Source organism: Nomascus leucogenys, chromosome 9 (genome assembly GCF_006542625.1).
Source record: "Nomascus leucogenys isolate Asia chromosome 9, Asia_NLE_v1, whole genome shotgun sequence".
NCBI classification, from domain to species: domain Eukaryota; kingdom Metazoa; phylum Chordata; class Mammalia; order Primates; family Hylobatidae; genus Nomascus; species Nomascus leucogenys.
Genome location: NC_044389.1, coordinates 47,029,301 through 47,044,769, shown reverse-complemented (window position 1 = coordinate 47,044,769; position 15,469 = coordinate 47,029,301). Strand labels below are relative to the sequence as shown.

Below are 15,469 nucleotides of genomic sequence, written 5' to 3'. Positions count from 1 at the left end.
TATTTTTATTACACTGCACATGGTCAGTTTTGGAAATAACAATATAAATTTGCAAATATAAAATAGCTGTAGTTTTAATCTTTAATAATTTTTAAAATACAGTTTTTTGAAGTATTATTTGGAAAGTCAGTGTTTAGGATAATTTTCCAATTCATATATCTCATAAATTACAATTCCAATTTAGGTTGACTTTCTTCAGCAAGCTAATAAAGACCTGGAGAAGCGTATACGAGAGCTTATGGAAACCAAGGAAACAGTGACATCTGAAGTCGTTAATTTAAGTAACAAAAATGAAAAACTCTGCCAAGAATTAACTGAAATAGATCAGTTAGCACAGCAGTTGGAAAGACGTAAAGAAGAAGTGCTTGAGACTGCTGATAAAGAGCTTGGGGAAGCAAAGGTAATGAATGATATGTGTAGGTTTTGAGAGTGTTCATTGATTCTCCTAGCACACAGTAAGCTTGATCCCTTTTGATATCTGCATTCAAGTTTTTGGTTTATTTTGTGTGTCTGTTTTTGTTTTTTTGCTTTGGTAATTCAGGGTTTTCTGAAGTGTTGTTTACACCCTGTAAATGATTGTATTTGTTTTAGTTGTTTGAGTGTCTCTCTGAAGCACACCTATTCTTAGGATGGATCTCCAAACTCTAGTCTGTTTTCCTTCAAGATTTTTATCTCTGCCCCTTTATCTGTGCATTGTGAGAGAGCTTTTGAAGTTTCCCCTCTATGTCATTTTTGCTCAAGAATCCTTTTTTTTTTTTTGAGACAGAATCTCTGTCTCCCAGGCTGGAGTGCAATGGTGTGATCTCGGCTCACTGCAACCCCCATCTCCCGGGTTCAAGTGATTCTCCTGCCTCAGCCTCCAAGTAGCTGGAATTACAGGTGCCTGCCACCATGCCCAGCTAATTTTTGTACTTTTAGTAGAGACGGGGGTTTCACCATGTGGGCCAGCCTGGTCTCGAACCCCTGACCTCAGGTGATCCATCCACCTCAGCCTCCCAAAATGCTGGGATTACTGGCATGAGCCACCGCGCTCGGCTTGTGTTTTTTGAGACTTGGTCTTGCTCTGTTGCCCAGGCTGGAGTGTGGTGGGACAGTCATAGCTCACTGCAGCCTCAGCCTCCTCAGGCTCAAGCAATCCTCCCATCTCAGCCTCCTGAGTAGGTGGGACTACAGGTGCATGCCACAAGGCCCAGCTAATTTCTTAATTTTTTGCAGAGATGGGAGCTCACTATGTTGCCCAGGTTGGTCTCAAACTCCTGGGTTAAGCAATCCTCCTGCCTCAGCCTCCCTAAATGCTCAGATTACAGGCATGAGCAGCCATGCCTGGCCACCAAGAATTCTTTAAAAGTATTTTTAAAACTATATATGTCCTTAAACATTTTTAAGTTGGTAATTATAATAACATTTTTCATCTTTTAAGTTTAAATGGAAAGGGTGATATTTCCAGTCTATTTTAAATATAATATCTTAAAATAAAACCATTTCATTGTTCTTTTAATTATAGCCAGTAAAATCTAAATGATCCTTTCTCCTTGAAATTTCCACAAAATTTTATCCTGTTTCAACTAGTTTTATGCTTGAAAATCTTTTCATGATCACACTATCATACGTCTGTACAATAAAAAGAACAAATTTAAAAAGAATGAATTTTTTTTTATTTAAAAAAATTCTGACAGCCTGATGGGAAAAAAAAGAAATTTTTTATTTTTAAAAATTTCCTGTAACTGTAAGGTTCAAGGTGTTAACATTTTTATCTGAATAGTGTTATCATTACAATTATTAATTATCAGTGGGTTAAACTGACAAGTATACCACAAATGTTGATATTTATGAAATAAAAAAGTAAAATTTTACTGGAAATACATCTCTTAATGAATTATAATAGGAGAAAATAGTGTCTTATTTAAAGCCTTTGGCCAGCCCCAACATTTCAGATTATCTTTTGATCTGGTACTCTAAAAGTTTTTTATATCTTGAGACAGTACATATACTTCCTTGAACATTGAGAGAAAGGCAACTATAAAAGGGAGGGTAGGAATGCAGAACTCACATGATAGCCAGGCCACAAACAAGTTATTAGGTAGATCATTTTTAAGAAGCACTGAAATGCAAATTAAGGATTCAGATGCTGATTCCTTAGAACTATGTGCATACCATAGTTTTATGTAATACTTGGAAAGTGTTCATTTTATCCCAGGAGTAAGTATAATCCAGTTTGAAGACTACTGCTCTACATCACCGAATTTCTTTTATATAGTGCCACCTCTACTACTTAGTGGAATAGAAGGAAATTGCCTCAATATTTTAAAAGCCATGTATGAAAGGCCCACAGCAAACAATCATACTCAGTGGTGAAAAACTGGAAGTTTTTCCTCTAAGATGAAGAACAAGGAAGGATTCCCACTCTTGTCACTACTACTCAACATAGTACTGGAAGTCCTAGCCAGAGCAGTTAGGCAAGAAAAGGCATACAAATTGCAAAGAAAGAATAAAATTATCTCTGCTTATTTACAGATGGCATAATTTTATATGTAGAAAGCCTTCAACATTCTACAAAAACCAGAACTAATAAACTAATTCAGCAAAATTGCAGGATACAAAATCAGCACACAAAAATCAGATGTTTTTCTATACACTAAGAATAAACGATCCAAAAAGGAAATTAAAGTAATCCCATCTGCAATAGCATCAAAAGGAATAAAATACTTAGAAATAAACTTAACCAATGAGATGGAAAACCCATACGCTTGAAAAACTATACAGCATTGCTAAAGAAGTTAAAGAAGACACAAATAAATGGAAAGACATTCCGTGTCCATGGATTGGAAGACCCAATATTGTTAAAGTGTCCATACAACTCAAATTCAGTGCAATCCCTATCAAAATCCTAGTGGCGTTTTTTTGTGTGTGTGTGTGCAAAAATAGAAAAAACTTCTAAAATGCATATGGAATCTCCAAGGACCCCAGACCACCAACACAATCTTGAAATAGGATATAATGAGTACAGTTTTAATTCTGTTTTTGTGGTTTTAGTTTCATTGCAACACTCCTATATCTCATCCCTCTCTTTTTCCACCACCTTTTGCATCTTCTATTCTTGTGCACACAGCATGCTAAACACAGCTTCCCATGTCCCATTGCAAATGCTCAGAAATGATAAGTTGGCTCAACAAAATATTCCTATTGGGTCATAATATTTTCATCTTGGCATTCTGTTCTCTCAGTTGCAGTATAGAGAGGATCCAGGTTGGTAAAAGCAGGTGTGGAGAAAGCAAATAGGAAAATCAGGAAATGACAGTGCCATAGAATTACCCCAAAATTTAAGGCCCAAGGAAGATCCTACAAGGTGTTCAAGTGGCCTTCTTCAGATGTTACAAGTAGGCTCCTGTAAACATTCGGGATACCAAAAGATTAAAGAGAAGCCTCAATTTTGCCTCTTCATTGAAATTGATAGGGATAAAGCCTCAGATCTCACTGGTAAGAGGGAACGTGAAGTAATTGCAAAATTACTTGATCTATTTGCATGTGACTTAAGTATTCTTAGACTTTTAAGTATATACCTAATAGACTTTTTATTCCTAGAAAGAGATTAAAAGAAAGCTCTCTGAAATGCGGGATCTTGAAGAAACAATGGCAAAACTTCAACTGGTAAGTTGATGTCATATTGAATTGCCAGCATTTTCAGTAAGAAAATTTTTATAGGAGGCTAAGGTGGGTGGATCACCTGAGGTTAGGAGTTCGAGACCATCCAGCCTGATCAACATGGTGAAACCCCGTCTCTACTAAAAATACAAAAATTAGCTGGGCATGGTGGCGCATGCGTGTAATCCCAGCTACTTGGGAGGCTGAGGCAGGAGAATTGCTTGAGCCTGGGCAGCAGAGGTTGCAGTGAGCCGAGGTCGCACCATTGCACCCCAGCCTGGGCAACAAGAGTGAAACTCCATCTTTAAAAAAAAAAAAAAAAAAAAAAGAAAAGAAGATTTGTATGCTTTGTTTTATTGCTCAGCTCCTGACAACCACTAATCTACTTTCTGTTTCTGTAGATTTGTCTATTCTGGCCATTCCATATAAAGGGAATCATACATTTCGTGTCTGGATTCTTTTACTAAGCATAATGTTTACAAGGTTCATGCATGTGGTAGTGTTTATGAGTACTTCATTCCTTCTTATGGCTGAGTAATACTCCACTGCATGGACATGCAAGTTTATATTTTTATAATTCCTTAATTTTATGTATAGTAGGTAGCTGCTAGAAATTTTACATTCTTTTAACTACTTTATGATTTGTTAGTTGACTAATGTTAAAACCAGAGTTAATTACTTGAAATATTTGTTAACTTGAAATATTTGTTGATTATTACAAAAGGCACTCCATCCTCTTTTATTTATTTATTTATTCATTTTTTAGAGACAGGGTCTTGCCTTATCACCTAAGCTGGAGTGCAATCACATGATCATAGCTCACTGTAGCCTTGAACCCCTGTGCTCAAGTGATCCTCCCACCTCAGCTTTCTGTGTGGTTAAGACTACAGGCATGCGCCACTGTGCCTAGCTTTTTTTTAAATTTATTTTTTATTTTTTTAGTAGAAGTGAGGTCCTACTATGTTGCCCAGGATGGTCTCAAACTCCTGGACTCAAGTGATTCTCCTGCCCCAGCCTCCTAAAGTGCTAGGACTACAGGCATGAGCCACTGCGCCCAGCCCAGTCCTCTTTTAATAGCTTTGTTTGGTAATACAAACCATTTTCCTAGTCACATTTCTTGTTCTGTAGTCTTCAAATAACAAAGGAAGTAATCATCCCAACAGAAGCCTAAATATAGCATACAGAAAAAGCATATAGTCCTATAGCCTGCAACTAGCAGAAAGAGTGTGTTGCTTATAAGGTAGAAACCAGGTAGTCACCCAAACGATTGAGGATTTAAAAAAAAAAACCTGTTGAATTGGAAGAGTTTTCTCTAAGATTGGAAACAAAGGTAAATACTAATTTCCAAGTTCTTTCATTATGTATACTTTTTATACAGTCTAGCTGCAGTGTCCTGGTGGCATAAGTCAATTAAAAAGGAAGCATGAGAGCAAGGGATTTTTGCTGTTTGTTCACTGCTAGTTGTATGTGCACTAAATGTTAGATGTGATTCATAATACTTGTCTCAGAACTATGACCAAGTTTTAGTAGTGACAGTAAGATGTTGCCGTAGTTACTTTCTTACTTTATTTTTTCTAGTAATGCAAGATTCTATGTATTTTTAAGATAAGAATGATAATATTGATAGCTAACATTTTTTAAGTATTTACCATGGTGGACATGTTGGATACCATGGAAAGTACTTCATAACCATAGATTCATCCTCGCCAGTGAATCCTTAGTGTCCTGGTCTTACTATCCTTGTTGTGCATACGAGGCTGAGAGAATAACCAGTATAGTTATAGATACACTGTATGTGGTGATCTTAGAAGACTTTATCTTACTACTGCTCTCTTAAACATGAAAAAGCTTTAAATTTTTTAATCATATAAGTGTATATTCATTTAGGAAAAAATAAGACAATATGCTAAACTAACTAGAAGAAAATAATTCTCCCACCCACAAAGAAGCATTGTTGATATTTGTGTTTTCAGCCACAAATAATAATTAAGTTTAATTGAAACCTTGTATTTGACTAATTAAGTATATGTACACACACGTATATGTAAATTGCCGTTATATAAATGTGCTTATAAAAATCTATTTTAAGTGCGATAATATTTTATAAAGTTGTTAGAAATCTTAATTATAGTATTAAAATTTGCAGGAATTGAACTTATGCCAGAAAGAAAAGGAGAGACTGAGTGATGAACTCCTTGTAAAATCAGACCTAGAAACTGTTGTTCATCAGCTTGAACAAGAAAAGCAAAGACTTAGCAAAAAAGTTGAAAGTTTTGCAGTTACAGGTAAGATGTCAAATTTTGATAGCTTAAAAAATGATTGTGGTTTCCTCTTGATGTATTGTTTTTCTTAGTAGATAATCATTCATTCATTCAATAAATATTTGTTCAGTGCTTACCATTAGTCAGAAACCATAGTAGTTACTGTAGATACAGTAGAAATCTCTCCCTCAAGGACCTTAGAATTTTTGTTTTGACTAGTTTATACAGGGAGCCCTGCTTGAATATTTTGCAATAGAAATGTGTCCTTCTTTGACACAGACTAATAATAGAATTAAGTAAGACTAAAGGGAAGGCTATTTTGATAGTGGAAAATTGAAGTACAGAATGTTTTCAAGGAAATGCAGTTGTGTTATCTTAAAATACACACACATACACACACACACAAATTGAAATAGGCTGACTTTCTGCAGGTACCAGTTCTAAATGACTTGACATAAGGAACATATAAGAATTCATTCAGCTGGGCGCGGTGGCTCACGCCTGTAATCCTAGCACTTTGGGAGGCTGAGGCAGGCGGATCACCTGAGGTCGGGAGTTCAAGATCAGCCTGGCTAACATGGTGAAACCCCGTCTCTACTAAAAATACAAAATTAACTGGGCGTGGTGGCACTCGCCTGTAATCCCAGCTACTCAGGAGGCTGAGGCAAGAGAATCGTTTTAACTCAGGAGGTAGAGGTTGCAGTGAGCCTGAATCGTGCCATTGCACTTCAGGCTGGGTGACAGAATGAGATTGCATCTCCAAAAAAAAAAAAAGAATTTATTCATTCATTAATTTGACTGATGTTTATGAATCACCTGCTGTGTGGGTGTGTGCCAGGCCCTGTTTTTGAGTGCTAGGGTATATAGTGGCAAACAAAATACATAAGGGCCCTGCTCTTGCAGAGCCTTTTTTCTTGCTAGGGAAACAAACTAGTGGCACATAAATGAAGAAGTTAATTTTAGTTGATAAGAGGTATTAAATTAGAATGGGAGGATGTGCTAGAGATTGAATGAAGTGCTCGATGACAATACACCAGCAATATGAAGATCTGGGGTCTAGTTTTCTATGCAGAGGAAATGGCACGTGCAGAAGCTTGGTGCCATCAAACTCTGTGTGTCTTAGGAAGTGAAAGAAAGCCAATGTACTGTATTAAGAAGAGTCTATCCTAGGCCCATGTGGGTAATCTGTTTGAACTCCTCTCTACTTATTAGCATGTAACTTGAGCATGTTACTTAAGCTCTCTGTGCCTCAGTTCCCTATCTATGGGGCTAATGATGACACCTACCCTGAAAGGTTGTTGTGATAATTAAATGAGTTAATATGTTGAAGTGCTTAGAACCATGTATAAAAGTTTAAAATAGGCTGGGTGTGGTGGCTCACGCCTGTAATCCCAGCACTTCGGGAGGCTGAGGCAGGCGGATCACCTGAGGTCGGGAGTTCAAGACCAGCCTGACTCACAGGGAGAAACCCCATCTCTACTAAAAAAAATTAGCTGGGCGTGGTGGTGGGTGCCTGTAATCCCAGCTACTCAGGAGGCTGAGGCAGGAGAATCGCTTGAACCCGGAGGCAGAGGTTGCAGTGAGCTGAGATCGCACCATTGTACTCCAGCCTGGGCAAAAATAGTGAAATTCCGTCTGAAAAAAAAAAAGTTTATATTTCTTTGATAGCTATGTGTGGCCTATCATTTCAGCATAATCTTTCAGCTGTCTCAAACTCTCTTGTTTCCCTGTGTTTTGGGTGCATCCCCCTGCCAGATACCCAGCCATGGATGAGCCAAACAGTTTACCTTCTACACTTTTACACATGGTCAGCTGTTTGAGTGTGCACCAGGCACATTGAGAGCACTGTAAATTAGATGGTCCTGAACCTCAGCAGGCTGCTCAGCACTGTATGGAAATCTTACACTTTTCTCTTAGCGTTTGATCTTCCATTCTCCACGGGGGATATTTAAAATGTTTTGCACTGTCAATAAACCCGTGAGTCCCATTTCCCACCTTCATTCTGAGTGGATGATCCTACCTCCAGTTTTCCTAATAGAAGGGAAGCCATGGCAGGGATTCGCTCAGTCTTCTGGCCTCAGATTAAAAACCTGTGCATCTTGTTCCTTCCTGTTCAGTGCAGGAATGCCCCTCTTATGAAGGGCCGGTGGCTCCATCTATTCTCTGGGCCCTAACTTCTCTAATTTTAAAAACCTTGCAAATTAATGATCTCCTCTCTGTAGTTTTAATCTTTGTACTGTTTTTTCCCATTGGCATTCAATCATGCTCACTCTCACCCATTCCAATACAAAAACTTTGACCTATTCCTATGCAGCCATTCGTTTCTTCTCTTCATAGCATCAGCGTCTTGAAAGGTCATCCATACTTGCTGTTCTGCTTGATCACCCACTACCGTTTAGCTCCTCAGTCCACTCCAGTTGGCTTCTGTTGCCATCTCTTCAACAAAACTGCTCTTGTTAAAGTCATTCACCTCTGTTATGCCAAATGCAGTGGCTGCTTTTCATTCATTTGCTTATTTGACTGCATTTAACCCAGTTGCCCATTCTTTCCCACTCTCCTACTTTGTTCTTACCTCTCCAGTCATTCCTTCTTGGGGCAGATTTGCCAGTTCATCCTCTAGTTTGCATTGCACACTATCCTTTTGTGGCTTTTATCCTACTACAATTAGAATAGTTGTTCAGCCTTGGCTATGCTTTTTATACTGTATCCTTAGCTGGTGCTGGGCATGTAGTAAATGCTTAATATATATCTGTTGAATGAATGAAAGAAGAGATGAGAGTAAATCAGAATATATCAGGAAAATCATTCCATGCCTCAGAGTTGTAATGAACATAAATTAAATTAGGTTCAACTATATGAAATTGCCAGTATTTGGTTACTTTTGACTCATGAAGAGGCAATTTCTATGGTAAAAGCTAATAATTATATTTATTTGAGTTATTTTGCTCTCTTTGTATATGTGTATACTGTATTAAATTCAAACTTAATGTTAAGTTTGTGCATGTTATGATTGTTTATAGATATATTTTCTTTTAGTGCATTTTCAGGTCCCGGGAAAGTACTATGTGGTAATTTATTGCTTCATTTTGTAGTACTGCATAGTACCCATCTTATAATAAGACAAAAGCAGGGGGACTTGGACCTATTGGACTTTATTGAAACTTTTAATTTTTGCTTTTTTTCCCTTCTTTCCTCTCAATATTTACCTCTTCAATAGATTTGGTACTTACAGGTGTTATGTAGAACAGTTCATGATTTCTAGTAGCTTTCATTCTAAAAGTTACTGATATAATTTACTTAACTAATCAACATTACGTATACAACATTATTTTAAGAGTTAACCACTTTAATTTGCAGAACGACAACTTACTCTGGAAGTTGAGAGGATGAGACTAGAACATGGAATAAAACGTCGAGACAGGTCACCTTCTCGTTTAGATACGTTTCTGAAAGGTATAGAAGAAGAACGAGATTATTATAAGAAAGAGCTAGAGAGACTCCAACATATAATACAGCGAAGATCTTGCTCTACAAGTTATAGCACACGTGAAAAAAGTTCAACATTTAGAACATCAGAAAAGGTAATGTCCCTTTATAAGAGTAGGCCAGAAAGTATCTTTATGAATAAATTTTTCTGGTTTATTATTATATTAAATGTAACTTTATTCGTACTTGCTTTGAAAAATCCTGATTTTGATTTTTGTTTTCTTTTATGCCCTGCACTATGGGAATACTGCATTAATTAGGAAAATTACTTAAGAACAAACTATAACATATAGATGACTGGAAATTAAAGGAAAGGTTGAGTAGCTGAGTTGTAGAAGTGTAGTGGCACCTGGGCTTCCAGGACTCATATTGTTGGACATTCCATCTCTTTTTAGAATTTACTTTCTGTATCAGCTGCATTTTCTCTCTCATAGCAGAGTGGCTTTGTATGCATGGCAGGCAACATGGTTTCATGTCATTTCCAGCCTTGGACCAGTTAGGAAGTTGTGTCACATTCTACTGACCAAGCATCTTCTCTATTAACAGTGCTATGGGAGATAGATAGAAATGGCAAGTGAGTGCTGGGGAGATTGTTTTGTTTGTCCACTACAACCGTATTTGTAAGTTGATGATCCAGATGTTCTCTCTATGTCATTTTCTAATTGCATCTCCCAATGTGTGTATTATTTAAAGTTGACCATGATTCATGAGAGATTAAAATCATATGTCTCTATTTTAGGTCTTAATTATTTTTAGCTACACACTAGGTAAAATTAGGAGAAATCTGGGAGTGGGGAGTGCTCATTAAAACTCAAAACATTTGATTTCAGACTTGGCCGAATTTACTAATTTTGTCACGTTTTTCCTGAAGATCTTGTGTCCATTGTCAAACAGTTTTGTCTTCTGATTAGACTTCATTTTTTAACCTCATAGGCTAATGGCTGAATTTTGATTTACAGTTGTCAGTATAAGCACTATACTATGTTATCTATTATAAGAATAAGGCCAGGTGGGGTGGCTCCTGTAATTCCAGCACTTTGGGAGGCCAAGGCGGGAGGATCACTTGAGGCCAAGAGTTCGAGACCAGTCTGGTCAACACAGTGAGACGCCATCTCTACAAAAGAAAAATTAAAAAAATTAGCTGAGCATAGTGGCACGCACCTCTAGTACCACCTACTGGGAAGGCTGAGGCGAGGGGATTGCTTGAGCCCAGGAGTTCAAGGCTGCAGTGAGCCATGATCTTGTCACTGCATTCCAGTCTGGGTGACAAAAAAAAAAAAAAAAAAAAGAATGAATTGGTGGGAAAATGCAGTACAAGTTATTAATAATTTATGTGTTGCTGAGTTCTTTTTAAGTTCCGTATATACTTAGGACTCAGGAAAAATAAGTGACTGAATTGATCATTTTTATTGTATAGAGGAATCTCCCACAAAATGATTGATCAGTTTAATTAAGTTTGAAATACTAAGGAGATAAATATCTCAGAGCTTTTAACCAAAATATTTGATCTATTTGCTCTGTGTTGGATTCACAATTGAAAGACAAGTGTGTGAGACATGTTGGTAAGGCACTAGTAAAATTAGGTGAAACTTTTCTCCCCTTCAACTTATTTACATTCTTGAAGTTATAATGGTACCTGGCGTAGACAAAGAATTTATTTTCTAGAGTTCAGAAAGCCAGGATGTTCAGAGCGTTTTAGAGTCCCAATAATAAAGTGCAGGCATGATAGAGGATAGTAGGTAAGTACCTGAATGAAATGGGTGGGGTATAAGACAGTTGTGAGTGCTGGGAACGAGGAAGTGCATTCCCCACCTAAAATTAGCTATTTTATTTTACTTTATTTATTGAGACAGGATATGGCTCTGTCACCCAGGCTGGAGTGCAGTAGCATGATCTTGTCTCACTGCAACATTTGCCTACTGGGCTCAAGCCATTTTCCCACCTTAGCCTACTGAGTAGCTGGGACTATAGGCATGTGCTACCATACCTGGCCATTTTTTTTTTGTATTTTTTGTATTTTTTGTAGAGATAGGGTTTTGCCATGTTGCCCAGGCTGGTTTCAAACATCTGATCTCAAGTGATCTACCTGCCTTGGCCTCCCAAAGTGCTGGGATTACAGACGTGAGCCATGGTGGCCGCCCTAAAATTAGCTATTTTAAACATGTTCAGGAACACTTGTTGGTAAACAACAAAGATCGTTCTACAGCTGGATTTGGTACTAGCTGTGTTTTCAACCCCTGCTTTATGGCAGACTGTTAGGCACAGTGTTGGGATTGTAATAACTCAGAAAAAAATGGACACTTTTTAATATCAATCTCTATTCCCTGTGTAGGGTGGGTACTATCCCCCTCACCTTGTATTCACCCTGGTTCCCACTGTTAGTTTTGAGTATGGTGTAGGCAGAGGTGCTTTGCAATTGGAGCCTAACACAAGTTCCAGCTCCACAAACTGGCTTTATGATGTTGGAGAAGTTACCTAACTTCATGGAACCCTGTTTTCCTCATTTGCAGAGTGGGGAAAGTGACTACAACTTCTTGTGAAGATTAAATGAGCTAATTTGTTGGTTTTATTTTTAATTGACAAATAATACGTATATTTATAGAGTATAGTTGGATGTTTGGATCTGTGTATACATTATAGAAAGATACAGTCAAACCAATTAACATGTTTGTTTCCTCACCAACTTACTATTTTTTTGTGGTGAGAATGTTAAAAATCTATTCTTTTAGCAATTTTGAAGTATACCATGGTCACCATGCAACACAATAGCTCATTCAAACATTCCTCCAGTCTAACTGAAACTTTATGACCTTTGATCATGAAATAATTTGTGTGAGGACCCAGTGTAATATCTAGTTACCGGTGAATGGTTTGTTTCCTTATCATTTGCTGGTTCAAAGCACATCAGTTATGGTAGAAAGCTACGGTCAGTTCAGAAAATAAATACTGAGTGCCTGCTCTGAATGAGGCATAGAATACAGAGATGAAGAAGACAGTTCCTGCCCTTACAGCCTTCAGCATTGCGCATGTGTGTGCATGTGCATGTGTGTGTTTAGGGGACAATGGAGTAGTGAAAGGGCGTTATTCACAATTATACATTAACACTAACAAATATGTACAACAGATATATTTAAAGAAGAGTAGAGGTTCTGCTTAGGAAAGTCAGTCAGTGAATGTTCAGGGAACTCATGTTTTACTGGGTACCATACTAGACACTGAAGATGTAATGAAAAAGACCAGGTTCCTACTGTGGCCCTCATAGAGCTTAAATTTTAGTAGTACAGATACACATTAAATGCACAATCGTGTAAATAACCTTACAACCTCATTTATAGTGTGTTTATGAAGAAAGTATAGAAAATATTCAAAATACTATAAGAGTATATAGAAGAAGATCTAAATTAGATTAAAGAATCTGAAATAATTCCTTGGAGAAAGTGACATTTAAGCTGACACCTAAACAGTAATAAAAATAGATTGTCAAATCTTTATTTATTGAGCTCTCCTTTTCTAGAATCTGTACAGACTGCCTCTTTCTGGAAGATTATTTTGTTTTTCTTTGAGAGAAAGTCTCACTCTGTCCCTCAGGCTGGAGTGCAGTAGTGCGATCATAGCTCACTGTAACCTTGAACTCCTGGGCTGAAGTAATCCTCTTCCCTCAGCCTCCCAAGTAGCTAGGACTACAAGTGTGCACCACTATGCCTGGCTAATTTTTTAATTTTTTGCAGAGGCAGGGTCTTGCTCTTTTGCCCGGGCTGGTCATGAACTCCTGGCCTCAAGCAGTCCTCCTGTCTTGGCCTCCCAGAGTGCTAGGATTACAAACGTGAACCACCACACCTGGCCCAGACTTTTTAAATTTAGATATGGTTAGATTACATAGCTTCTTTTATAGTTACATTGGTTAAGTCCCAAAACAGTAATCTGCTTTTGTACTATAAAACATCGTGTCCTTTAAAGAGTTTGGATAACTAATCCCATCCATCATGCCTTGGTTTTGCTTATTTAACCAAGAGATTAATTATTTCCCAGTGCAGGTGAGAGGTACCCCACAGATATCTATCATTTACCAAATCTACATTGTATGTGGTATTGGCATGACAGATGTTACATAATATAGAACAGGACTCTTTTCAGTGTATCATGTTATCAACTTATCCCTTCTTGGCACTTCTGCATTTAAGTACTCGTAACATTAAGATACCATAGATCCCAAGTCTACGTTTATTATTTTTCTTTTTTTAATGGGAAAAGGCATACAAATTTATTTACATGTGCATGGGGAGAATCAGAGTGCTCTCATCTTTATTTTCTACCATAGTGATGAAGACAGTGAATCTTTTTTTTTTTTTTTTTTTTTGAGACGGAGTCTTGCTCTTTCTCCCAGGCCAGAGTGCAGCGGTGCGATCTCGGCTCACTGCAAGCTCCGCCTCCCGGGTTCACGCCATTCTCCTGCCTCAGCCTCCCGAGTAGCTGGGACTACAGGCGCCCACCACCACGCCCAGCTAATTTTTTGTATTTTTAGTAGAAACGGGATTTCACCGTGTTAGCCAGGATGGTCTCGATCTCGTGACCTCGTGATCTGCCTGCCTCGGCCTCCCAAAGTGCTGGGATTACAGGCGTGAGCCACCATGCCCGGCCTCTTGAATCTTTTGAATTGTACTAAATTATAGGCATCTTTTACATTGTACTAAATTGTAAAAATGTTGAAAGTAGTTGCTTATTCAGTGAATATTCTTAATATATACTGCCTGGTAGAAATATTTGCATTCATTTGACTGTATAAAAAGACCTCCTGTAGGTCTGAAGCTGAGACAGTTGGGGGTTGGTATGCCTGGCGTATTGATCTTAGATTCAATCATAGAAAACACTGAGGAATGTGCTAGGCTGTTACAGTTACCTGTACTGGGTGAGCAGGCACACAAGTACCCTGCTGGCCCCTTCTCTGGAGAAGATAAACTAACTAGTGGCTCTAAAAAATTACCAGGCATCAGAATCACTTAGAGGGCTTGATAAAATACAGTTACTTGGCCCTACCCCGAAGTTTCTTGACTGAGTAGGTCTGGGTTGGGCTTCAAACTCCAAAATTTGCATGTCTGACAAGCTTTTAGATACTGCTAATGCTTCTGGTCTGGGGATTACACTTCAAGTACCACTAGTATGAACAACTTTGGGAGAATAAAAGTTGAAACATCTCATGGGATCTGATCAAGTCACATCATTGGCAGCTAAGTCTCTTCTGGGAACTTGAAGGCCAGGAAATTTGCCCCGGTACTGCCAATGCTCTCATCATAGATTTTTAAAACTGTGTTCCTTAATTACATTAAAGGCACTTGTGTTCTTTTTGTCCAGTAGCATCTTTCAGTCAATCTCATCATCAGTATCCTTGTGACAACCATGTGGTGATGATTATATTTTGTTTTTTAATTATGTTTCAGGGTGATTACAATTCAGAAATTCATCAGATCACAAGAGAAAGAGATGAACTTCAGCGTATGCTAGAAAGATTTGAAAAATATATGGAGGATATACAGTCCAATGTTAAATTATTGACAGCAGAAAGAGATAAACTAAGTGTCTTATATAATGAAGTAAGAAATGTATTATAATTAAGCCAACAGATTGTATAGAACCAGTTAACTATAGTGGAGCCTGTATATATCTTTCACATTACTATAATATATGGACCTGTGATATGTCTTCATAATTAAAATTAGCAGTAGTAGTTTCTGCTATCATTCTGTTTCTAAAGCACAGATTTCTCTTATTTTTTCATATTTATTCTTTCCCTTTTCTAGCCTATCTATGTGTCAGATCAGTTAGAGATAGTCTCCTTTTTCTAAAACTACCTGGAGCAGGTCTCAGCCTGACTCTGAGCCAAATTTATGCTTGGAATTCAGACATGTGGAGAAATGTCTATCAAAACAGTGGGTAGCACCCACTATTTGGGTATATTGGCTATTTAGGACTTAGTCTCTAAATACTGTACTCTAGGAAGAGGGAATTGGTATTCAGCTTGGCCCCATTAACAAAGCCTCAGTTGTTAGAGGGCAAGGTAAGTCTGAGCAAAGCATGGTGTCTGT

At 37.8% G+C, this 15,469-nt stretch overlaps 1 protein-coding gene across 2 annotated transcripts in view; it reads left to right on the top strand.

Moving 5' to 3' along the window:
* CEP135 (centrosomal protein 135) overlaps positions 1 to 15,469 on the top strand; it is a 126,001-nt gene that overhangs the window by 57,932 nt on the left and 52,600 nt on the right. For both annotated transcript variants that reach the window (XM_003268395.4, XM_030818908.1), the window contains 5 exons: positions 185 to 400; positions 3,583 to 3,648; positions 5,789 to 5,927; positions 9,261 to 9,484; positions 14,825 to 14,977. In XM_003268395.4, coding sequence (XP_003268443.1) covers positions 185 to 400; positions 3,583 to 3,648; positions 5,789 to 5,927; positions 9,261 to 9,484; positions 14,825 to 14,977 — 798 coding nt within the window. The remainder of the gene's footprint in view (positions 1 to 184; positions 401 to 3,582; positions 3,649 to 5,788; positions 5,928 to 9,260; positions 9,485 to 14,824; positions 14,978 to 15,469) is intronic.